We start from the raw sequence: 27,414 nt of genomic DNA on the forward strand, positions 1-27,414 counted from the left end.
CATGTGTGCATCTTGGCGCAATCAACAAATCCAGACTGCTCTGCCGCAGCCTCAGGCTCACAGAATGAGCCGTGTTTACAGAATGTTGATTATTGTAACCACCCGCTGAATTACACACAGCAGGAATTAACACATCTCTGCAAAGACGCGCAACATCCTGTGATTTTGGGCAAATCGCTTAATCTCCCTGTGTCTAATAAACATGTATGTACCTCATTTAACGTTGCTTGTGCTTGTGTTAAGAGCTCTGATACCCTTGGATCAAGTTTGCGCTATATAAAACTCTTTAAAAAAAAAAAGAAATTCCATGAGACCTGTCCTGGTGTGTGCATTATCATACAGTTAAAGTATAGAAGATACATGCACTTGTCCGTCTTCCCGTCTTGATTTCCGTACACCTTCTTCATTGCGCTTCATACCCCTTTTATATCTATTCTTCAGTCTCTCTATTCCCCTGACCTCTCTGTATGCCCTTCTGTTTGCACCCCGTCTATGTACCCACAAATATTACGCCTTTTCTCCCATATCACTAGTCCAATCTGAAGGAACTACAAATACTAGAATCCAGGTGTCCACCTGCACACAGGCAGGTAACAGCCCGAGGTGTTGAGAGAGGGCTGAGGTGTGGCTGTCCCCAGTCTGCTGACAGCGGACCCTGGTGTGGCTGGTTTTCAACAACCTTTATTGAAAACGGTAGCCTTCTAATTAGGCTTTTATGTCCAACTTGAAAGCGTTTTAGTAAAAAAAAAAATCGTATGTCCTAATCCTCTGTTCCATAGTAACACCTTCAGCATGTAGGGAGCATTTCGATGAACTAACATGTACACGCAGTGTAGACGGCATAAGTGTACCATTTGCGTGTCTATGTAAGTAAGTGAGCAAGCTGATATTTTAAATTTCACAAAATCAGTACTCGCAGGCATCTGGTTCCTGGCAGTCACATGGGCTGCTTGTCAGCTGTTGCAGGGTAGTAGGGGGTGCGGGTCAGTCGGAGCCCAGCTCAGCGGCTGATCACTATGGCCGGAACAGGCTTTTGTTGCTGATAAAGATGTGGGTGGGGCTGGAGGAGAGCAGATGCAGCTTTGAAGCTGCAAATAAAATTAAAGTGCAGTGCTTGGAAAATCGGCGGCGCCATTGTCCCAGGTGGGCACGTCATGTTACCTGCATTAAGAAAAACTCATTACAGAAAATAGAGCACCATGTAACAACCAAGTAAAGGTGCTAGTAGCCATGGGAGTATACAAATGGCGACATGCCCATACTAAGGAGGGACTAATAAGCCTCATAATGAATCAGACGCCAGCATTTACGAAGGACAAAGACACAAGCCAATCAAAAATAAGGGCGGGGTTGGGAGCGAAGCTTCTCTCCGAACCGTATGGAACTACCACAGATCACCGCAGAGCAGCGCCTGCACGCTGGATCAGGATCGACCTAATAAAGGACTCTAGCCGTTCCAGAGAACACCCATCTAGATAGAAAGAAATACTTTTTCCTTCCCAGTCCCACTATCATAACAAAGGTTTTTGATTTGTTAACAAGCAGACCCAGCTCAGTTATGAAAGTTGAATAAGAGCCAATCAAGAGCTGTAGGGCCAGGGTATCCTGGCCATCAAAACTTTATCATCTGCATAGAAGAGAGCAAGCAGCGATAAGCCACCTGCTGATTGAGCATCTCTGCACTGTGGGGTCAAAACTTCATTACATTTATTGATGTACAAGGAAAAAAGAAAGAGGGCAAGGACACACCCTTGTGGCACACCCTGTTTACCAAACCTGACTGCTGCCCCTGCCTCTCTATACGTCTCCCTTATAAAAAGAATTATGGAGTTGTCCACGCCCATCCACTCCAAAAGAACCCACAATTTTGAGTAGTTTACACAGTTGAAGGCCGCAGATAAGTCCATAAAAGCCATATAAAACTGGCCCTTTTTAGCACAAACATATTTTGCTGCAAGTAAGGGTGAATTTTGTCCGTGGTCCGTGGTTGTGTCTCAGCTAAAATATTATTAACAAATGCCCACTCCTCCAGTCTATTTGGGAGCAATCTCCCCATTAGTTTGGCAGCGCTATTCAGCTGGGAGATTGGGCAGTAATTTGCCGGATTCAAGGGATCCCCCTTCTTATATATGGGGATAATTACGGATTGTTTCCAATATACCGGGGGTCTCACTTTGGAAACATTATTCAAAAACTTGGGTCAAGAGTGGGGCCCATGAATTTTTATGTACAAAGAGATATCCAGAGGAACCCCATCTGACCCTGCTGCCTTTAGGGCAGGCGATTGAGAGAGTGCAAGCTCAATTTCCTCTAATGAGAATTCCATCCCCAGATGGGCAGTCATCAAGTCCTAAGTTTTTTTTGTAGCGCTATCCATCTCTACATACAAAATCCTCTGGAAGTGAGACACCCAGGTCGATTGATCTATATATAGATATCAAGAGAGGGGCCGCCCTGATCCTACAGAAAAGGGGCAATTACCACCCTCCAAAATGCCTTGCAAATTCTTTACCCTTCGAAGCCTCACTGCCATGCTTCATTCCGTAACTCCTTTTTTCTCACCGCCTTAGCTGTCTTATATTCAGCTCGTAGCTTCCTTATCAAATCTTTGTTTCTGGAACTTCTTTTAAGAGCAGTGTGAAGATCTTTGGAGTCCTTTGAGCAACTTGTCTCAAACCCCCTTATCGTCAATGGAGTGTTTCTTGTAGTTGGATGTAAAAGATTAGAATTTATTGATGTTAAAACTTTACTAAATGCTATTACTACTTGAATGCTATCAGTGTTGGTGTCTAAGCAGGATTCAGTGTCTGGTAACACCTCCTTTACAACCTTTGGGAGGAAGGAAATAGTTTTAATTTTCTCCCATTTAAGAGTAGATCCGTTTTTCCTACTCCTAATCGGTTCTGGGGCAAATATAGAGCTTGACTTAGCAGAAAGAGGCCAAACCAAACAAAAAAAGAAGGAAAGTATGATCACTGAACTCTGTCAACTCGGCTATGGAGGACTTAATACATCTCTTCAAATTTGTCTGAATAATTGTAAAATCAGATGTCGAGGTAACTCCAGTATGTTGAAAAGTGGGGAGGGGTTGACCAGTCATGGGGTGACACAGGTTTATTACAACTAGGTCCTAAGTTAATGAAAAACTGTTTGAAATGTTTGCGTAGTTATGATGCATAAAATCGACTAGCAATGAATCATTAGTGTCTGTTACCCCACAAATACATTGGCCCGAATTGGGCTACAGTACACATGAAAATCCCCAGCTCAAATAGAAAAAATGTAACGGGTGTGGTATGTTAACAGAGATTCCAATATTCCCGCCAACTCATCTGTCACCTGTGTAGGATTCTTAAAATTTTTATTATAAAAATTAATCTGTAACACATCAATTTTCCCAGAAGCTTCAGCCACGACATCATGAAAAAGGGGCGAGTAATTGATAAAGGTCTCCTTACCTAGGATGATCGTGTTTGCTATAATTCTGAGTTCGCCCTCCTTAGAGCTACCTGCTGCTGATGGAACTGCTGGCGTATCAAAGGAGCTGTAGCCATTTACTTAGACAGACTGCTCTGCCCAATTTTCCTGAAAGCAGATATCAGAATTCGTAAACTCTTTATGCTAATTTTGATTATCTTTTTTGTTTTCATAATCCGCTATGGTCCTAGAGAGAAACTTTATATCACTTAGCGACTCCTGCGACCGAATCGCTGTCGGTACTGGTGAGAAGGATGATGTAGGGTCAATTGGTAAGGATGTAATACTGCTTAGTGAACTTAAAACAACCAACTGAACTCTCTCCACGGGTACCAAACCAGAAACCATTTGATAATCATTTTAAAGAACAGACTGAGGAGGCAAATGATTTAGTGGAGTGATCAGTCAATCACATGCCTCCATATCTTCCAACAAAGACTACCTATTTGATAGAGCAAGGGCATCAAATCCACCTGGGCAGGCTTATGACCAATTCTCACTAAAGAAAGGACCTGAGTGAGTACGGTGGAACTACATACTGGTGCGACCTATAAAAAAAAGCCCATAAATCTGAGAATGGAGTGACGGGCCAACAGGTAAACTCCCTGATAGGTCTCTCACTAGCCATTCATTATCAAAGTTTAAAATAACCAGTCATTATTGGTTGTTTTTACATCAGACCCAATTCACTGCATTCTTCTGGCCATTATCAAATGATTTTGGATGAGATGACCTTTATTAGAGTTTTGAGTCATCTAGTGTCGAGCCTTGGCCATCAGCTGAAGTGAAGATTTTATAAGATTTAATAAAGGCACGTTGACTAAAATTTGAATATAGTGACAGGCTGCAGGAGGGACGTCCATGAATTGCTGATTTGGTCTGCTGTGGGCCCGAGTAGACAGGGATTTACCTTAACCTGTGGTCTTGATAAGTCACGTGATTGCCCCTTACCCATAGAATCTTGCATGTGCACCTGCGGTGGGCAACACCTAGGGACCAAATCTACATGGTCTGGACCTACAGGATCCCTGTTTTCAACACAAGGATGACCAATAGAAGTTAAGGGCAATTTAACTAACTCATGACCAAGGATCATGTTTTCACAATAAAAACACAAATTATGGCTTTCACAGTTATAGTTTTTAAAAGTTTTACAGACATCAGAGGGGGTGACCTTATGTGCGATCTAAAGAATCTAAACGGGCATAGATCGGTTGCAAAAGTTGTTTAAAGTTATCATGAAGATCATACCAATATGAGGGAAATGTAGTCTCTGAATGTTGGTGGCCATTCATACATGTGGAACTCGCTGGCATAGCGACCTTTCTGATCTTCTTGGCAGGTCAGTTGGAGGGCAGTATCTCATAACCTCTTTTTCATTTACCATTTACAGATGTAGCGTCAGTAGGTTTCCCACTAAATGCAGAGGCAGGCTGTGAATGTTCAGAGGTTGGTGCAGAGACTGCCGGCAATTCTGGAAGAGAAGCCCCATATAGTTTTGTTACACCCCCCTTATTTGGAGAAACAACTAGATTAGATGACTGCCCTGCCCCTGACCCCTACAAAAGTCTTTTTTCTGTAACTGCGATTTATTTTTCTAATGCCGACGTTGCCTTGGCCAGAAAGGTATCTAAAGAGGTAACAGTAACCTCCTCTGTTGCTCTCAGCTTTTTCTTGCCCGTGGTGGGCATGTAACGGGGGAGTGTGGAATTTTAGTTTGCGAGCTCAACATCATCTGCGCCAGCTTGTCACCCACGTACGACGTGCATGATAACCATTTTAGGTATCATGGTCTCCCTGTCCACGATCGATCGCCAGCGCGCCCCTCTCACCCAGCAAGCATCCTCCGCGCACCCTGGCTCCCCCTCCCTCCCCCTCATGAGCATAACCCTTCTGCATGACCCTGTCCTTGGGAGTCACGCCTGCGCCTGACCAGCATCTCCTCTCCTCCCATGAATGCCCCTCTGTTGATAAACCTTCCCTCCGCGCCCGATTGTCCACGCGGCATGAATACCACTCCTTTGATGACCCCTTCCCCCGTGTCCAGCTGTCCACACAGGTCCGAGGCCATCGCCTAAGCCGGGAGATATCATTTACTGCCCCTTATTGTATGAAGTCGATCTTCTTCAAAGGACCCTCTATTGATCAAGACCTCCCCACCCCCTGGGATATGATCAGGCGCACACATCCTAAGACTCGGCGGAATACTCAGCTGCGTGATGACCCCCTCCTCTTATCAGCAGGTTGAGGACCTCTATTGTGGAGGTATATGGGGGTGGGATTGACACGAGGATTACGGGGATGTCTTTTTCCTTACTTCACAATGTTCTGATTGTAATAAAGAAAGGTCACATGCCATAAACCAGTGTATAAGAGGCCAGGCCTCCGAGAGGCTGTTAGAGCACCTCGAGACGATACCTTGTTGTCCGATCTGATGTGTTCTGCTCTGTCGGAATAAAACTTCTGTTTCCTGCCTTCTGGTCTCCGGCGCCTGCCTCATTGCTTGGTAATTTGAATGGTACAAAGGCGGTTAGCGCCGGGCAAATCTTGAAAAAAGTCATAGCCCTACCCTTTTTCCACAATTGGCGTCCCAAAGCGTGGGGCCCATCAGCGACACGTGGATCCAGTGGGAGAGGTCCCGACGACAGAGTGAACGACTGCACCGATCGGGAGAGCTCGTGTCCGATAGACCCTCGTCTGACAGCCGATCAACCGACCTTCACTAGTTCCGAACAGACCTCTCTCGAGTGATCTACGGTCCTGACTGGGAACCATCAGGAGTGCCACGAACATCACGAAGAAGAGAGGACGATCGGGCGCTGGATTCAGAAGACAGGAAACCGTCCATGCGGTCCGGGTAAGGTCGTGTAAACACGACAAACTGAGAAATGATTGTTTGGTTTGGATAATACTAGTATTACGCTTTGTTGATACCTCTGGAGATTCACCGTCTGCAAACGGAGAAAACAACAGGCTCTCTCTTGTCAAGCAGTGAAGGATAGGTAACGCAGACTTTTGTCCCCATTGTAATCCGTCGTGCCTATCTTTCTCCCCCACTGTTTTCCCGAACTGTCGTTCGTGGATTGTTGTCTGGAGATTCTTTGTCTGCAAACAGGGAAGAACAAGGTCTCTCTTTGCAGGTAGAGAAAGAGTGGGTAACGCAAAACTTTAACACGCTGTACCCACTTATTCTCCCCATTGATTGTTTGATTGACCGCACATTAAGTGTTCGGTATTGGTTCTTTGAGGTATTCACGGCCTACAAACAACGTAGAATAGAAATATTCTGTCTAGTCTTTGTCCGCCGTGATAAGATAGGTAGTGCAGACCTTTGTCCCCGTTGTAACCCGTCATGCCTATCTTCTCCCCACTGATTGGTAGCCTGTACAGCCCGGACCGCTTATTAGAGATGAACCATCCAGCTCCACTGGAAGGCACCCCTAATAAGGACATGTTCACTAAGCATGGACTAGTCGCTATAGCTTATACTAAGCTATGGCATTAATATACAAAGAAGAACCCTGAAAGTCAGTGGCCACTGATAGGTTCCTTTGATGAAAATAAAATAAAAACATTGGAAATAGCGCTCCAGAAAAATAAGACCACGCCCACTATGCTCGATAGTATAGGCATGTGGCGCAAAGAAACGGAACAACGAAAGAAAAGGGAAGAAGCAAAAATAGGGAAAGAATTACGAAAGGCAGCCCACCTAGCCGCTAAGCAACTAGAAGAAGAAATAGAAGAAAGAAAAGAAGCTGCACGAAACCAAGAATTAGGGTCGACAGGTCAATGTCCTGTTAGGACCCCCTCTGCGCTCTACCCTGAATTGCCCTCCAAACAACGGGCGAACGATGAGTTACTGCTAGGTCCCCCGATCATCTACATGCCCCCTCCATATGCCCCCTGCCAACAAAGCTTGCAAGCCTCGAGTGCGAGCGAAAGTGACCTTAGTGCTAGTGCACCAGCCCTCACGGCCTCCGCACCAGCCACATTAACCACATCGTCAGACGACCCCGAGGCTAGCAAACAACCACCAGCCAGACCAAATAGGTTGAGCAAAGATGAGCGGGATGGGATCGACAAAATAGCAAAGACATTAGTCGAACGAAGGGAGAGCGAAGAATACACAATGAACATATATAATTCACATGCCGACAGCCACAGACGGCATTTCATTTTGCGATCCAGCTACCACACCCTGAACGCATATGAAGATAGGTATCAAAGTAAGGGCCCCGCTAAACTAACAATGCTGTATAGGAAGATTGATGTTGGAGATGGGACTGAATGTGAGGCGACGGAGCTCTTCATGCAGATCCTTGAGGGCTTCCGCCACCTCACGGAACAAAAACCAGAAGCCAAGGTTACAGTCCCTGAAACGACCTCAGTAGAAGTAGCCAATACTATGATGCCCATCAGAGAGGCGGCCCCTTACTGGATCCCGCCACGTGGCCAGGGAACAAGCGATGATATTAATCATGCAGATGCAAAAGGGAGGGTTGTGTACAATTGGGTTTACCAACCATGGGACTGACAAGATATCCTAACCTTTAAACAAACTCTGCCCGATTTAAGAAAGAACCCAACAGCATTCTATACCGAATTAGGCACAGCCTTGGGTTCGACGATAATGACTTTAGCGGACATTGACTTGTTCTTCGGGTTATGCCTGCCAGCTGACGTGTGGAAGCAAATCCGGAAGGCTGACCACACGGATCTGTTTGGACATACCTGGGACCAACTCGGTAAACTAGATAAACAGCGAGAGCCTGGAAGGAAACCAGTAAAGGACATACTAGAACTCCCAGACAAACTAGTTCAGAAGTTAAAGACACTGATCCCAGAGAGAAAGGTAGATTGGTCGATAGTCACAGCCTGTCGACAGAAACCCCAGGAAGATGTGTCAGAATACTTCTCCCGATTCGAGACAGTGTTCTCCGACTACAGTGGCCAAGACATGACCACCGCAACCGGACAGCACCTGTTCGTACAAAATTATGTAAAGGGCCTATCACAAGAAGTCTCCCAAAAACTGCAGACGAGTGAGAGTAGTTGGGGGGCCTCCAAACCCGCAGCTATCCTTCAGATGGCTCAGTATTACGAGCACCAAAAGAATGAGAATGATAGGGCGTCCGAGAAAAAGAAGAAAGATTTAAAAGAAAGGGTGATGATAGCCCAGATACAAGGTATAGCGGTAGGACGGGAACACCAAAGGGGGAACTACCAATCGACCACCCCCAGAAATCTACCCCCTAAAGATCACACCCCAACACCCCACACTGGACGTAGAGACATTAGCAATGACCAATGCGCCTTCTGCAAAGGATTCGGCCATTGGAAATCCCAGTGTCCGGTTCTGCTAGAGATGAATAGAAATAGGGACCCCAGGGATGTGGCAGGTGGTCCGAGAAATAGAGTACAAGGACGAGGGCACACAAACGACACCAACAATGACAGATCAGGGAGATTGAACACATTTGACCGCCCCCGACAGAACCAATATCAACTGTCCGATGGTGAGAATGCCCCTGATTTTGCATAGGACTGCCAGGGGCAAGGGAGGGATCCAGTCGAGCTCTGTGTTGACCAGCAAGGTCCTTATGTCACCGCTAAGGTCCTGGTTACAGAGTCTCCATTTTTGGTAGACACTGGGGCAACACGTAGTGTGTTATCGAAACGACTGATTCCAAGGGAACCCTTGTCTGGCTCACACATTACATCGATAGGTTTCGATGGGACGCCCTCCACTAACCCCCTGTCCGTACCTATCACCTTTGACCTAGAAAACAAGACCACTGACGCGACATTTCTGCTCTCCTCCAACTCCCCTGACGCCATCATGGGCATTGACTTACTGAAACATTTCCGAGCTACCATTAGGTGTTCCCCAGATGGGATCCGAGTCATCCTGTACGACAACCCAGACATGCCTAAATCTTGCCCTGCACGACACATGTGCCCCATAACCGATGCTGACCTGTCCTTGCTTGATACTCTGCCTCCGTACCTATGGGCCAAAAATGACTCTGATGTGGGACGAATGATGATTGACCCCATTCATATAACTGTAAGACAGGACGCTGTGCTCCCGAAACTCCCACAATATCGGATATCCCCCGAGGGCGAGAAGGCACTGGTAGCGATCATTCAGTCTCTGGTAGATGCAGGAGTGGTTGAAGAAGTGGTTAGCAACGTCTGCAACAGCCCAATCCTACCTATTGTTAAGAAGCAAGGCGTAGGAGATGAGAAAGCATACCGCTTCATCATCGACCTGCGAGAAATTAACAAAGTGGTGGTACCCCAATACCCCGTAGTCTCCGATATCACCACCATTCTGACCCTCATCCCGTCCACTGCCACCACCTTCACTGTTATCGACCTTAAGAATGCGTTTTTCTCTATCCCCATCCATCCAGACAGCCGTTATCTCTTCGGCTTCACTTTAAAATCCCGCTCGTACCGATTTTGTAGAGCTCCCCAGGGGTACACTGAAAGTCCCAGCATTTACAGCCAGGCCCTCAAAAGACAGCTGGATGCCTTCCAGCTACCAGATGGAGTGGTGTTGATCCAATATGTCGATGATATCCTTTTGGCGGCCGACACCACCCCACTTGCAATCACCGCCACTGTCCAACTCCTACACTTTCTTGCAGAGAATGGCCATAAAGTTTCCAAAAAGAAATTACAGTTCTGCCAGCCACAAGTGACATACCTAGGCCATCTCCTGTCCAAAGAAGGGAGGAAACTCACACCCGACCGAATCCAAACCATCCTAGACACCCCCGTCCCAAAAACACAAAAGCAAGTCCGCTCTTTGGTTGGCCTAACCTCTTTTTGCAGACAGTGGTTACCAAATTTCAGCCTCATTGTGAAACCCCTACTTGCCCTGTTGACCAAAGATGTCCCCTCCCCGCTCCCTTGGACCCCTGAGTGTCAAGCATCCTTTAAGGAATTACGAGATGCCCTCTGTTCAGCACCCGTCCTAGGAACCCCGGATTACTCCAAACCCTTCTCCCTCTTCACCCACGAAAGGGAGGGGTGTGCATTGTCTGTCCTAAGTCAATCAATTGGTCCTAAGCAGCGCCCTTGTGCCTATTTCTCCGCCACTCTTGATCCTGTAGCCAGAGCTTTGCCTGCCTGCCTTCGAGCAGTAGCTGCCGCTGCTGTCTCTATCCGCCAGAGCGAAGGAATAGTACTTTCAAACTCCCTCACCGTGTTAGTACCCCATGCTGTCGACACCCTTCTGAACCAAACCAAGACTCTACATTTGACTAGCGCACGACTAACAGGGTACGAATTGACGCTACTTGCACCCCACATCACACTAAACCGATGCACGACTCTGAACCCTGCCACATTACTGCCCCTGCCTGAAAATGACCCCGACGTTCCTCCCATACACGACTGTGTGACCCTCACGGACGAACAAACTAGGAGTAGAGTTGACCTCCGAGACACTGCTTTCACTGACCCCGATGGAGAGCTATGGGTAGACGGCTCATGCATCAAGCTCTCAGATGGCACCACTTCAGCTGCCTATGCAGTAACGACAGCCCGAACAGTAGTTGAAACAGCCTGCATCACACAACGATCTGCCCAGGCAGCGGAGCTGATAGCCCTCACACGAGCATGCATCATAGCCACAGGGACCACCGCGAACGTATATACAGACAGCCAGTATGCCTTCGGGGTGGTCCACCACTTTGGGCTCCTGTGGAGGGAGAGGGGATTCCTGACGTCCCACGGCACCCCTATCCTCCACGGAGATCTAGTCTCCGCCCTGATTGAAGCAGTTCTCCTCCCCAAACGATTAGCGGTGATCAAATGTCAGGCACACAAAAGGGTGACAGACTTAGTCGGACAAGGGAATGCACTGGCCGACATCACTGCACGATCCACAGCTGAGAATAGGACGGTGACACGCATGTATGTGACCAGGTCACAAGCAGAGAAATGGACTGACACAAGGGAAATGATCAGAGACATCCAGTCGGCCAGCACCCCTCACGAACTGATTAAATGGGCTGGGGTGGGTTTGAAGGATGATGAGGGCTGCTGGCGAACGAAGGATGCCAACAGATGGTTGCTGCCTGACTCATATCTGATCCCCATACTGACGATGGCACATTCCCCCGCACACATAGGATCTGCACCCATGATCGAACTCATTTCCAAAGTCTGGCACAACGACAAAATCCCCGACTCAGCCAGACGCCTAGTCCAGCAGTGCCTTATCTGTCTGCAACACAACCCCGGGAAAGGAACTGTGGTACCCCGGGGAGGGTTTGGGACCCCCAATCACCCCTTTGAGGTCCTTCAGATGGACTACATCCAACTAGAGAGATGCCGAAGCTTGAAGTATGTACTAGTCATCGTATGTGCCTTCAGCAAATGGGTAGAGGCCTATCCAACCCGTGACAACACTGCCATGACAACTGCCAAAGTATTACTGAAAGAATTCTTCCCTCGCTATGGCCTTTGTCGAATTTTGTGGAGCGACAATGGCCCCCACTTCATAGCTGAGGTCATCCAACTAATCCTAAAAGGATTGGGGGTGAAACAGAGATTTCACGCAGTCTTCCACCCCCAATCCGCCGGCCTGGTGGAACGCCATAATGCCACACTGAAGTTGAAATTGTCAAAAATAGTGGCAACCACCGGACTTAAATGGCCAGACGCTCTCCCTTTGGCCCTGCTATCGATGCGCTCTACCCCCACCAAACACCATTTGACCCCCTACGAGGTTGTATTCGGGCGACCGATGAACCTCTGGACCGCTCCCAAGCCAACCACCATTCATGACGTCCCGGACGTCCTACTATCTGATTATTTGTGCAAGTTAACTAAAACGTTGTCTGTCATTCATCAACAGGTGCAGCAGGCCATCCCCGATGCTTCCAGGGGCCCCGGCCACGACATCCAACCGGGAGATTTCGTTCTAATACGAAATTTCCACGGACTAAGTTGAATCTCAGAACGGTGACCTAATCACAACCAAGGGTTGCCGGGAGAGAAGTTTAACGAAGTCTGTGGTTCTGCCCGCTACCGAGCCCCTTGAAGGTGATGGAAGCGCCAGATAAGAAGATGATGGAAGTGCCAGATAAGAAGATGATGGAAGCAACAGGAAATACCCACTATAGAAACCCAAAGACTGACAATTTGCACAAATCAAAGACAATCGCCCTCTTTATTGTCTTCCTCTTCTGCCTCCTCCTCATGACCTCCTTCTGGATTCTGGAGGAAAGCACACCGGCTCATGAGGCATTGCTACCTACTGCACAACCAACACCCCTGGAAGAGCATCACCTAATCTCTCTGTCGCCTCAGCTCCGAGAAAGGCGCAGGGAATTCTGGAACAATTCCTTCGTGCAACTGTTGCACCAACACAACCTTGCTGCAAATGCTACGAACTGCTGGATCTGCGGGTTGCTCCCGCATGCCACCGGACACTCCATCCCCTTCATCCCTTCTCCTTTCTCAGTTCACGGCTCCTGCCTCGCCTGGTTGATCCTCATGCAAGAGAGCCACAAGGACAACGCCACTTCCAGCCAGACAGTGTCGCACTTCTACTCTGGGTTCTGGCTGAACAAAACCGGAAAGACCTCTGCTCCCCTGTGTCCTGCGCTCACAGGCGCCACCTTCCTTAAAGACATTCCAGCCAAAGAACGTGTTGAAGTACAGGTGCTCTACAATCCAGCTAGATCCACCTTCTCTCATCTGCAAAAACAAACCACCGCCACTCCGACTGTGGCTCTGTCTGTTATCAATGTCACTGGTCTAGAAGGCCAGGGAACGCAGCTGGTGGGTCACAGTTCCTGCCGAATCACCAGAACATTGGACTCAGTTGATCCCCCGTCCTTTGTTGCTTCTCCAAATATGTACTTCGTGTGTGGCACCAAAGCTTACACCTGGCTCCCGAAAGGTTGGAAGGGTATCTGTTACATTGCCTTCGTTCTTCCCCCCACGTATGTAGCCCCTGCCAACCATCACCGGCAGAGGCGTGCAGATGACATTGGACAAGCCGACTCCACTGGAGCACAGTTTCTAGATGCAGCAAAGGGACTTGTTCCTCTGTGGGGCCCAATGGCAAACAGCCGCGCTATCCGACACCTGACCCAGGCAGTAGAAACAACGATCAACATCACGGCTGGCATCCTCGCTAACAACACGGCGGAGCTTCAGGCGGTCCGCCTTGTGACCCTTCAAAACCGCCTTGTTCTAGATGTGGTCCTAGCCGATCGAGGAGGAGCATGCCGCATCATCGGATCCAGCTGCTGCACCTACGTGCCAGATAACTCGCCTTCAGTCTACAAAGCCATTGAAGACCTCCACAGACTTTCCTCAGAGGTTCACCAAGAGCAGGAAGGATGGTCGCTTGGGAGCTGGTTTTGGGACACTTTGAGAAACTGGGGTTGGAGGTTGTTTTCCTTCGTACTGATACCTGTTGTGATATTATGTGGGTGTTGCTTGGGTATTCAATGTCTACCCTCCTTGTGCAGCTTCGTTTCTAACTGTATGTGCCCAAAGACTTTGGACTTCCGAACTGAGCACATGAGTCCCCTCTACGAAGTAGAAATACGTGGCCTTATGGGGATAAATCCGAACTGACAAGTTGGCGAGACATGTTAAAAGGGAGGACTGTGGAATTTTAGTTTGCGAGCTCAACATCATCTGCGCCAGCTTGTCACCCACGTACGACGTGCACGATAACCATTTTAGGTATCATGGTCTCCCTGTCCACGATCGATTGCCAGCGCGCCCCTCTCACCCAGCAAGCATCCTCCGCGCACCCTGGCTCCCCCTCCCTCCCCCTCAAGAGCATAACCCTTCTGCATGACCCTGTCCTTGGGAGTCACGCCTGCGCCTGACCAGCATCTCCTCTCCTCCCATGAATGCCCCTCTGTTGATAAACCTTCCCTCCGCGCCCGATTGTCCACGCGGCATGAATACCACTCCTTTGATGACCCCTTCCCCCGTGTCCAGCTGTCCACACAGGTCCGAGGTCATCGCCTAAGCCGGGAGATATCATTTACTGCCCCTTATTGTATGAAGTCGATCTTCTTCAAAGGACCCTCTATTGATCAAGACCTCCCCACCCCCTGGGATATGATCAGGCGCACACATCCTAAGACTCGGCGGAATACTCAGCTGCGTGATGACCCCCTCCTCTTATCAGCAGGTTGAGGACCTCTATTGTGGAGGTATATGGGGGTGGGATTGACACGAGGATTACGGGGATGTCTTTTTCCTTACTTCACAATGTTCTGATTGTAATAAAGAAAGGTCACATGCCATAAACCAGTGTATAAGAGGCCAGGCCTCCGAGAGGCTGTTAGAGCACCTCGAGACGATACCTTGTTGTCCGATTTGATGTGTTCTGCTCCGTCGGAATAAAACTTCTGTTTCCTGCCTTCTGGTCTCCGGCGCCTGCCTCATTGCTTGGTAATTTGAATGGTACAAAGGCGGTTAGCGCCGGGCAAATCTTGAAAAAAGTCATAGCCCTACCCTTTTTCCACAGGAGTATAGAAGTAAGAGTGAGGGCCCAGCCTCCTCTGGGCTCTGACGGGCGTGGTTGAGCCCGCCCTTAGCCCGGGCGAGTCTCGTGCAGAGGTACCATGCTGCTGCCTTTAAGCATCTCCAGGTGCCAGAAGAGTGATGCTTTGTGCAGTGGAGCCTGGGGGCTGTAGTCAGTGCCCAGGCTCTACTCCGATGCGTCCTCCACAGTGGGACTTCACTGCTGCCTTTAAGTACCTCAAAGGGTGCGGGAAGAGTGATGCATGTACTGTGGAGCGTGGGGACTGTAGTCAGTGCCCCGGCCCTTCTCCGATACTTCCCCAGGGAATCTCTAACAGAGTGCTCTACCTTGCACTCACTTCAATTGTCCAACTTGAGCATAATTGGAGACTTGAATCTTCATCTTGATCTAATCAACAATAAAGAAATGCAGGACTTTACTAATTACCTGGCCACTTTACAATTAGCTCAGTTAGTAAAACATTCAGCTGTGAGGATGGCCATCTGCCGGACCCTGTTTTTTCCTACCTGGCCACCCTTCAAACTGCTCCCCCGATTCCAGTGGCCTGGTCAAACCATTATTTGGTGGCAATGACCATTGATACACCTAGCATTGAAAAAAACATTACTGGTAACCCCACAATGAGAAAGTAGTGGCGTAAACTGGAACCATTCACCTTTTCAAGGTTCATCGAAAGGAGTGTGCCCTTTATTAGACTCCAATATAGAACGGGCGGAGACTTCCACCAAAGCATGGCTCAGTTCTGCCTTGGATCATTTTATTCCTGCCAAGCTCTATAAAAGTAGGAAGCAGCCCCCCAGTTGTTTGGTTCAATGAAGCATTGCTCATAAAAGAAACAATTCAAAAAACTAGATTGCGCTTGGCACAAATCCTATGATGCTGCAGTATGAATGCAATACTTGAGAGCGATTAAATGCTACCAGACACTGAATAAAACAGCCTGTGTCGAATTATTTACAGACAAATCAAAAACAGAAGCAAGCTTTCAAAGGAAATCTTCTCTATTGTGAACTCCTGGATTAGCGGAAGCTTCTAACAGCCACTGCAGCAAGATTGGTCAGTTATCTTTATCTTTACTTTAACAGGGGTGAGAAAACAGTCAAACTTTTCTCTCTTGACACAGGGACCTACCACTCTCAATGGGCTCCCTTGGACCAATTGGCTCTACTTGACACAGATTCTATTTCCACGTTTATGCTTCAAGTGAAATCTGGATCTCCGGATGACCCATTTAAACCTGATTATATTTTAGAATTTCAAGAGAGCGTCACACCCATATTTCTAGAATTGTCCGTCTTCTAAAAAAGCCTTTGCTAAATGCCACTTAGCCAAAAACTATCAACCCATTTCTCTTCTGTCGTTTCAGTCCAAGGATGGGGAGAAACATATGAACAACCTCCTAACCAAAATATTTGAACAATATAAAATATTAGATTATTCCCAAAATAGATTTAGATCATACAGCACCGAAACTGTTCTTTTAACAGTTACTGAATCCCTTTGCAGTACTGCAGATGCTGGCAAATCCCAGGCTCTGATACTCCTAGATTTAAGTGCGGCCTTCGACACTGTCTCTCATGCAATAATATTAACTCGCTTCACTGACCTGGGGGTACAGGGCAAAGTTCAGGCCTGGTTTACCTTCTTTTTAAAGGAGTGGTCTTGTAAAGTTATACCCCCCTTTTGCCTCATCACAAAGAGGACTGACTCCTGACATCCCTCTGGGTTCGGAGCTCAGTTCTACCCTTATTAATATTCACATCAGACCTCTGGCGGAGGTAGTGAAACATTTTGGAATATCTCAATAGTGTTGTATGCTGATGACACTCAGCTAATTATTTCCCTGTCGGCAGAGTCGACTGGATTTTGTGGCAAATCTAAAAAATGTGTATCGGCGTTGGCCAAATGGATACACGACAACTGTTTAAGGACTTAACTAATAAAAAACAGAGATCCAAGGAGTACCCAGTCTCAGCCTAGCTGCCGGGATGCGATTTTACATGCCCTCCAGAACACTACACTCCACCAATCTAAACCTGGCCCACATCCCATGTCACAGCAGAGCCAGACCGGGAGGTTTCTCCTTCCATGTCTTAGCTCCGACCCGATGGAATTCTATGCCTCCTAACCTTAGAAAGGTTCAATACCACTTACTGAACCAGAAACAGTGGAATACCTGGCTCTTCTCCATCTGGGTTGACGATTTCGCCTCTCTGCCGCTGTGTTTCAAGTGATCATTTTATGTCCCTTGATGATATTGTCTGACATCTGGACCCTCACCTTCCCCTCAGGACAGGCAGCCTTCAGGTGTTGTGCTTTCTAAGGCTCTGCTTCCCTCTTGTAAAGGGTCAAAGTGGTAACATCCTTGCAGCAAGTGCCTTTATCAGCCGCAGGATTAAGATACAGCAAAACACACAAGATGATGGACGGAATGTTGCATAATGGCAAAACATTCACCACCGTTCACAGATCTGGGTTTAATCTATTGTTATTTTGCTTACCAAGCCACCCCAGTTCAGACATGGCCATATGCAAATCAGTCTTGACCTTGTGCCTCACGGGAACAGTCCAGCCCGAACTGCCGAGCCAAGTCTTCCCTGGACGGAATCAAGCATCCTAGGACCGGTTTCTGGCTATCAGCCGTCTATAGCCAGGATAACTTGACTCCAGTGGCTTAGTGAGCATGTAACCCACGTCTGGACATACCCTTCCCACATAGGGTGAACAGCAAAACACACAAGGTGATGGACGGAATGTTGCACAATGGCAAAACATTCACCCCCAGTCACAGATCTGGGTTTAATCCATTGTTGTTTTGCTCACCAAGCCACCCCAGTTCAGACATGGAATCAAGCATCCTAGGACCAGTTTCTGGCTATCAGCCGTCTTCAGCCAGGATAGCTTGACTCCAGTGGCTTATTGAGCATACTGTTCCCATGAGGCACAAGGTCAAGACTGATTTGCAGATGGCCATGTCTGAACTGGGGTGGCTTGGTGAGCAAAATAACGATTGATTAAACCCAGATCTGTGACAGGGGGTGAATGTTTTGCCATTGTGCAACATTCCGTCCATCATCTTGTGTGTTTTGCTGTTAACCCTATGTGGGAAGGGTATGCCCAGACGTGGGTCCCATTCGCACTACGCCACTGGAGTCAAGCGATCCTGGCTGAAGACTGCTGATAGCCAGAAACCGGCCCTAGGATGCTTGATTCCGGTCCAGGGAAGACATGGCTTGGTAGTTCGGGCTGGACTATTTCCACGAGGCACAGGGTCAAGACTGATTTGCATGTGGCCATGTCTGTACTGGGGTGGCTTGGTGAGCAAAATAACGATGGATCAAACCCAGATCTGTGACTGGGGGTGAATGTTTTGCCATTTTGCAACATTCCGTCCATCATCTTGTGTGTTTTGCAGGATTAAGATACAGTGCACACCAATTCCCAGCCCAGTAAAAGCCTGAAATAGACCCGAAATGGAGCATCTATCTACATGTTTGTCTCCTCTGTAGCTACCTGTGCACTTCCTCCGTTTTTATGTCCCGGCGAGCTTCTCTAAAGACGCTTTTGATCCTTCTACTGCCAACTATGGGGTTTGTCTATCATATGTGTTTATCGAGTCACACCCCTGCTTTAGCTGTCAATGAACCCTGCAGAGCGAGCACACAGACATAAGGGAGTATTGAAGGAGATGAACAGTGATATGGTAAAGCTGATTTTAAGAAATTCCCAACGGTGTAATGCTGCGCTCACCTGAAAGCAATGGGCATCTTGTCCCACTCTGCCAATGCTCCATCCCCTGACTGAGAAGCATGCTGGCACCAAACGGAAGACATTAATTCCGATACCCTGGTAAGGTAGAAAAAGACAAAAAGCAGACACGTATTGGCAGCAGAGATATTGCATGTATATTACTGGTTGTGATGGAATCTCTACAATAAATGCTTCAATATTGCAACAAATGCTTGAACCATCCCTAGGAATGTGGCAAAGATAACTTAACAAACAGAAAAGTAAAGACAGGAGTTAGAACTTCAGCTGCTCCAGTGTGAACTGGAGAGTACTGTCAAGAAGAGTGTGAATGGAGCTACATTTGTTATATACTTCCTGGAGCTTTGCCATTAATATATACTTCCTGGAGCGTTACCTTCATTATATACTTCCTGAAGAGTTTTCTTTGTCATATAGTCTTGAAAGGGTTGCTGCTGTTATACAATTTCTAAAACTGAAGTGACAGCAACACATTCTGATCCATCTTTTCTTACACAATCCCTTCTTATTTAAATGAAATCAGCATGTGCATCTTGTAAAGCTGTACCTCTAGTAAGTGGGCACTCCTTGTGTGCTCTTTCTGTACTAAGTTACTGTGAGAACACCTGAAAATCACCTCCTTTTCTGAAATAAGTAAAATGTGACATGTTCTATAGAACATTTAGTTAAATATCTGTGTATGGTGAAATGTCTCTTGGTAACTTTCATAAATGGTAATGACCAGATGTCTTTTACAACTAGTTAAATATTGTGTATTCACATTCTCTGACATTTCCATTTAGTGATTTTAAATCTCTTTACATCCAACAGGAAACCAGCCTTGAATGCACAAATGATCGTGAATAATGTCAATAATCGTTCAAATCTGAAAAAAATGGTTAGAAATAATGAGCTCCAATATTTAGAAAAAGATCTGCAGAGAGACTGAGGAACCTGAAGATAAACTGATATATCCTGGAAGAGGCTGTCCAGAGCAGTTCAGTGGATGCAAGAGTCTGAGCTGTGCACCTCCACGCAACAGGACTAAGAAATGACCTCTCGAAAATTAAGGCAACAACAATGACAAACCAATTCCTGTATAAACAAGCATCCACCACCAGCTTTGATATAGGTGTTCGGTATGAGGTAGATACAGCATTGCTCTGCTTCCTGTAATGATGGCAGACCACCATTCAGAACGCTAGGTGTATTGTAAACTCTTTCTGGCCAAACCACTGGAACAAGAGAAAACCACAAGGGAGTGGAGCCTGACAACTGAACGGTAAAGGAAAGAGAGGTTCTCTGATCTACAACAGACTGTCCCAATTTGCTTCGACCAGAAGGAAGACTGATCTTCACTCATAAATATGCAAAACCATTCCGCAATCTAAAGACATTTGATAAATAAAGAAATAAATAAACCACCTACAAAGAAGCTTTACTTGCAACAATTATAATATATATAGTTAGAGAGTCTTGTATTTCATTGTGAAATCTGAAATCAACCATCCAAAATACCACACACATACATGGAATGTGAAAATAACACAAGTGCTCTATCAGCCATGTTAGCTCCTCAGGAAACGCAGTCATGGGATGCAGACAAATATAAACCTGACCCAGAGACACTAACCAAGAAAGAAAAATCATTCAAAAGCAGCAAGAGCTTTAGTTTGTCATCGCTACTAAAGAACCATCAGCAAACTCACAAAGGAAAAGCAACGTGCAATTGCAATGAATGTGTGAAGAACTTTAATCAGTTAACACTCCTAAAAGATAATCAGCGAACTCACACAGGGGAAAAACCATACCATTGCAGTGAATGTGTGAAGAGCTTCAGTCGGTTATCACACCTCAACATACATCAGCGAACGCACACTGGGGAAAAACCATACCATTGCAATGAATGTGGAAGTAGTTTTAGTGATTCCTCAAATCTCAGGATTCATCAGCGAACACACACAGGGGAAAAATCATACCATTGCAGTGAATGTGTGAAGAGCTTCAGTCGGTTATCACACCTCAACATACATCAGCGAACGCACACTGGGGAAAAACCATACCATTGCAATGAATGTGGAAGTAGTTTTAGTGATTCCTCAAATCTCAGGATTCATCAGCGAACACACACAGGGGAAAAACCATACCATTGCAATGAATGTGGGAAGGCATTCAGTCAGTTATCAAATCTTCAAAGACATCAGCAAACACACTCAGGAGAAAAACCATACCATTGTACTGAATGTGTGAAGAACTTCTGTCGGTTATCACACCTACAAAGCCATCAGCGAACACACACTGGGGAAAAACCATACCATTGCAATGAATGTGTGAAGAGCTTCAGTTATTTATCACAACTCCAAGTTCATCAGCGAACACACACTGGGGAAAAACCATACCATTACAATGAATGTGTGAAGAGCTTCTGTCGGTTATCACACCTACAAAGCAATCAGCAAACACATACTGGGGAAAAACCATACCATTGCTGTGAATGTCTGAAGATATTCAGTCAGTTATCAATTCTTCAAAGTCATCAGCAAACACACACAGGGGAAAAACCATACCATTGCACTGAATGTGTGAAGAGCTTCTGGCGGTTATCACACCTACAAAGCCATCAGCGAACACATACTGGGGAAAAACCATACCATTGCACTGAATGTGTGAAGAGCTTCTGTCGGTTATCACACCTACAAAGACATCAGCGAACACATACTGGGGAAAAACCATACCATTGCAGTGAATGTGGAAGTAGTTTTAGTGATTCCTCAAATCTCAGGATTCATCAGCGAACACATACTGGGGAAAAACCATACCATTGCACTGAATGTGTGAAGAGCTTCAGTCGGTTATCAGAACTCCAAACACATCAGCGAACACACACTGGGGAAAAACCATACCATTGCAATAAATGTGTAAAGAGATTCATTGATGTATCAAATCTTCGAAGACATCAACGAACACACAGGAAAAGTAACATAGCATTGCAGTAAATGTGTGAAGAGCTTCAGTCAGTTATTGGCCTACAAAAACATAAACGAACACACACTGGGGAAAAAACATACCATTGCAATGAATGTGGAAGTAGTTTTAGTGATTCCTCAAATCTCAGAAGTCATCAGCGAACACAGACAGGGGAAAAGCCATTACAGCGCCGTGAATGTATGAAGAGCATTAGTCTGTTATCAATTCTGCAGAGACATCAGCGAACACACACAGGGTATAAACCATCTGATTGTAATGAATGTGGAAATAGTTTAGTCGTTCCTCAAAATTTAAGAATAATCAGCGAACACTCACTGGGGAAAAAACTTTCAAGTGTAGTGAGTGTGTTAAGTGCTTTAGTCAATTATCAGAAATACAAAGACATCAACAAACACACACAGGTGATAAACCCCTACCACTTCAGTGAATGTGGAAGTATTTTTAGTTTTTACTCAGCATTAAGGAACCCTCAGCATACACACACAGGTGAAAACTCTACCACTGCAGTGAATGAGGAAGTAGTTTTAGTGCCCCTTCAACATTAGGAAATCTCCAGCGAACCCAGTTAGGGGAAATGCCATTCAAGTGCACTACACAAACACAAACAGGAGAGTAACCATACCATTGTAGTGGATGTGGAAGTGTTTGACGGAAGGGTTTTCAGCTAACTACTGGGATTAGTGATAACACCTATAAACACAACACACATGAATAAGTTTACCAAGCACAGACTGGAGAATATTTCTAGCTGATTTTGGTGTTTGGACATTTTGTGCAATAACTGGTTCAATGACAGGTGCAAGAGAACAACGCCCAAGGGCACAAGAAGTCAAAGTAGGAAATTGTGACCTGTAACTCTGAGAGTTAATGCTTGCAGCGCACAACATTTACCTCCGAAGCACTGAGTTGGGATACATGATGCTAATTTCACTCATCACATGCATCTGTTAATGCACCCACCATAGTGGCACTTCCCCAGAGATGTCCAAAATCAAGCTGGACCCTTGAGAAATTTGCTGGCTCACCACTGACTGTAAGTGATTCACGGCCAGATTCATTTGATATGAATATATTTTAGACCTTTCATATTTACAGAGAATCAACCAACCAACTCCTAACTGGTCAAAGGACAGAATCCGTGCATGATGACGAAAGTAATGATCCCAGAGAGAGCTGACGAAAAGTTTAGTTCTTAATACGTTTCTAAAAGCTTGACAGTTAAGTAAAGAATCTTGAACAGTAAAGAATTCCAGCTCTTACAGTCCAGAACTATCGACTCCCTACTTTACATTTCTTGAACCTTGTCTCTGGAACAAAAAATGGATTTAGAAGTAAAGGAACACAAAAGATACAGATTTTTGACACAAATGATATTCAGGTTTGTTTTTACAAGTAAAAAGAAACTCTTGTTATATAAACTGCAAGTGAATGAATGGACATAAAAAGTATGTGGTGCCTCGTGCGCAAGCAGTGAAACTTTGTGATGCAGTTGGGACGTCCTCCGACCACAAATAAGATAGACCGTAGCGTTCTGAATCATCTGTAATGTGCTTCTGTGTTGCTGGAGCTGCCAAATAAACAGTGTTCTCATGGCCCAGCCTTGCTTAGAGGAAGGAGTTCACTGATATAATATGCACATCAGAAGAGAGGATACATCTCCAGTAGCCAAAGATAGTAGAAATAAGTGCTTTCCACTGAGTTCATTTTAACAAATGGTAGTGTCTAGGATGCTCTTCCTGCTGCCGACCATCATCATCATCACCACACAGCCACTCAGGAACAGGAACGAGACTGCTCTTCAGCACACCCATCCTTATACATAACACACTACAGGGGTTTGCTCCAGGGCCAAACACACTTTACTTTCACGTTATCAGCAACACGTTCTAAACTGAACAAGTGGTTTGTATGGCCATTAGTGGAATAAGAAATTTGAAACCCAATACTTTAGAAATCTGTATTAATGACACATAACCAAACATTCAAAAAGCACCTATGTATGGACATCCAAAAAGCCTTTAAAATCCACACTACAGACGTGTGTACCAGGATCAAACTCAGTTTACTTTGAAATTAACATGAACGAAATTATGATACAGCAAGAACAATCATGAGGCTATGAAATGTACACAATGATAACTAGATTTTACATATTAATATGAAATGTATGTAATAAAACAACAATGTATTTGAATTCATGGTATTAGCCTGCTGATTGTATAGGAGATCTTAAATGTGATTTATTCCCTAAATTATAAAAGCACCTAAAGTTTGCTGAGTGACTGCCATGTTTATTACGGGTGCCCAGCAGACGTTTTTGTTTTACTCCTAAAGTGAGAGTTTGCTTTTGCTTTTTGTAAAATCAATAAATTCTGTACTTGATACACTGAGAGCTTTTACAAGGGAGTCTGGGTAATTTTTTCCTATTTTTTTTCTGTTTCAGACAGCCATAATGTTCCTGAGGAGAAGCAAGTAGGTCAGAATGTCTACCATAAGTAGGACAAATGGTCTAATGTACGTACACCAACGGCCCCAGCTATGTCGGTCATTGTTGTGAGGGTTCCTGAGGTTCTGACCTCAATTCAAACAGAGGGGAATAACCAACTTCCAAAATTCTCCAATTTATTTTTATAATTCATTCTTCCTTAGACAACTTTGTTGGAAGTTTGCAACATTGTGTCCGATGTGCAAAACCAGTGTGCCGTCCGCCAAGGCTCTACTGTTGCATTAAATGTTGTATAAAAGCAGACATGTCTTAGTAGTTCGGACTGGACTGTTCCCATGAGGCACAGGGTCAGAGCTGATTGGCATATAGCCAGTGTCTAACCCAGGGTGGTGTGGAGTGCAAAAAACGATGGATTTATGCCTAGATCCTTGTACTGGGGTGAATGTATGACATTGTTCTTTATTCTGTCCATCAACTGTGTTTTTTGCGTATAAAAGCAGTGTGCCATCCTCCGTGGCTGTGCTGTTGAATCATATTATGTGTAGAAGTAGTGTACAGCCTTCTTCGTCTGCATAAAGACGTATGTAAACTATAAGGTTGCTGCCGACTGCGGCATCATAGTGACCACCTTCTACCTGAGATCCTATTGGTTTGCTGCTGGCTGCGGTGTTATAGTGTCCACCTTCTACCTGAGATCCTATCTGTTTACTGCCGACTGCAGAGCCACCTGGGATCCTATCTATTTTCTGCTGGCTGCTGTCACTATTGTAGCAAATATATTAAGCTACCTAGCGTCTTCTTGTAAGTCGTACAGAATGGTGAACACACGTAGATCAACCATTGTATACACCACACTTTGTTGATGGGAAAACTGTGGAGGAGCATCTAGTAATTTGCCTATTAAAAAATTAGACCTCCTTTGCCGAAATATCAAATGTTATGATATGGTAACATTCCCTAAATACACTCAGTTGACTATCTTTAAATTTGTGGATAGTGGTTTGCCTCCCTTTTATATGTATTGTGCCTCACTAATTAGTTCTGTGATGCAGTGGTTCACAACCTGTGATCCTAGGGACCTACACAGTGGGTCTGCAAACGTTTTTACAAAATTAAATATTATTAAAATGAATGAATACAAATTAATAAAGTAGGTTTGAATGAAGAAGCAAAACTGAAAATTGTGAACCTTTTTCAATATTTGATTGTGAATTAAACAAAAGATTTCAATATTTGAGATCGTGTTTCATGTATTCCTGTGTCTATATTTTTGAGTATTGTCAAAAAATAGCTTAGGCCGAAGGTCCCGGCATCCAATAATTACTGGATTACAGTAATGAATTCATGGGGGGCTTCAGAGTTGAAAAGATTAAGAACCGCTGCTCGAATGTATTGTGTCTTTAACATTTGAATCTTAAAACAGGCTATTTAGGAAAATGAAAGAAACAGTCTGCGAGAGCCAGTGACCCTGCATGTACTTCAACCAGCCCAGCCAGTATGACCCTACCGTCTTGTTTCAAACAGTAATACATCTACTGTTAGAGCCTTAAAAGAGGTTATAAAGTATTTTTCGGGAGTGCATTTTGTTTTATTTACATGCTTCACAATGTAAGGTCCAGTTTTCAGAGAACATTTAATCTATAACATTCTGAAAGCACATATATATTAATTACAACAATCTTCAATCACAAAACTACAAATATATATATTACCTAAACATTGTTTACATGATTATATGGTTATTACAGACAATAATAGTTTTCCAAATAGATAACTAGACACACAACTGTTGTAAACTCCCAACACGTTATCCTGTCTGTGTTTGGTCGGTATGCGGCATGTCATTATCTTTCGGGGAACTCATGACTGTTTCAATGTATCCAAACAATAACTTTGCTACCACACAAGGCGACACAAGTATGCTACCAGCTCCATGATATCTGCCTTTCAAGGTCTGACAGTGAATGTGAAAAATATATATGTTGTCTTGTTTTACATATTTTTATCATGCTGGTTCATAGCAGTTACGTCTCGGATTAATGGGAAGTCCCCCAATGTAGAGTAAAATTCAGTGGTTAACACTCATGAATTGAGCACTGAATTAGAGAGATCTTCATCCCGGGTTATGGCAAGAGCTCCTGCCAGACGACTGCAGCCTCCGGTCCTATGCTGAGAGCCAATCAGAGAGGAGCAGAGTTAAGCCCAGCTGATGTGTGTTTTCCTTCCTAGGGAACACTTTCTCAACTTCAGTCTTATAGTCACAGCTTCTCCAATGTGAGCAGGTATGCAGTTTGCTGAGTCCCAAGAAACTCTACTGGCAAGTTAGCTATGCCAAACTCTCGTAGTGTAGCACATAGAAGTAGTCTTCCAGTTGCTAAGCTCCTATGAACATTCTACTCTTGTTACAAATGTTCATATTATTCATGCTGCTAGTAACATACATGAGTGCTGTTCTAATTATATTCTGTGTGGTTATTACTCGTGTACTAAGCAACAGGCTTAGACAGTCGAAATAAACACTTTAAAACATATATAGTGTCTTTTCTTAGTACAGTACTTGTGAGTGCTATGCTAAAGAACAAAATTGGGTTCGAATTACCACTGCCTCCCTGAACTCTTCACAGAACTGTTAGTAACCAAGAAAGCACAGACACCACACCGGCACGTATGCCCAATGAGGTTGTATGGGGGTTCAATAACTTGAAATTCTGTTTAAGTTTAAGCAATGGAGCACTGAACTTCGGCCAGGCACCCATGGGTGGGAAAGCCAAAGCCTATTCAGCTTGGCCAGAGCCCTAGTTTATGCAACACAACAATATTATTTACATGATTATTGGGTTATCATAAACAATATTTTCTATCCAAAAAAAGACAGATAGACGGACAGTTATCATATGTTTTACTTTGCTTCACATAACATTTTATAATTAAGATGTCAATTATCACTCAAAAAGAGAACATGAAAACCATTCAAGATATCAAAACAATTGTTAATGAGAATAACATCGCAAATATATAGTATACATTCATAGTACATTTCCACACGATTATATTGATCACTTAAATGATATTCTTTTAAACCTGTGCACATTTTATTTAATTATTTTCTCAGTACAATATGACACTAAAGGTTATTTCACAGGATTTGTCTCTGGTAAATAAATAACCATTCATATTTAATATTTCTCCATAAAGCAATTGACTTAAACAATAATATATT

At 45.0% G+C, this 27,414-nt stretch overlaps 1 protein-coding gene across 1 annotated transcript in view; it reads left to right on the top strand.

The window, feature by feature from the left end:
• Positions 1–24,147, top strand: part of LOC147663842 (uncharacterized) — a 41,453-nt gene extending 17,306 nt beyond the window's left edge. The window contains exon 2 of the mRNA XM_086950162.1: positions 19,592–24,147. Within this exon, the coding sequence (XP_086806288.1) occupies positions 20,290–21,756 (1,467 nt within the window). The 5' untranslated portion in view covers positions 19,592–20,289 and the 3' untranslated portion in view covers positions 21,757–24,147. The remainder of the gene's footprint in view (positions 1–19,591) is intronic.
• The last annotated feature ends 3,267 nt before the right edge of the window (positions 24,148–27,414 follow it).

The sequence above is a fragment of the Lissotriton vulgaris genome, unplaced genomic scaffold (assembly GCF_964263255.1).
Source record: "Lissotriton vulgaris unplaced genomic scaffold, aLisVul1.2 SCAFFOLD_1285, whole genome shotgun sequence".
NCBI lineage: Eukaryota > Metazoa > Chordata > Amphibia > Caudata > Salamandridae > Lissotriton > Lissotriton vulgaris.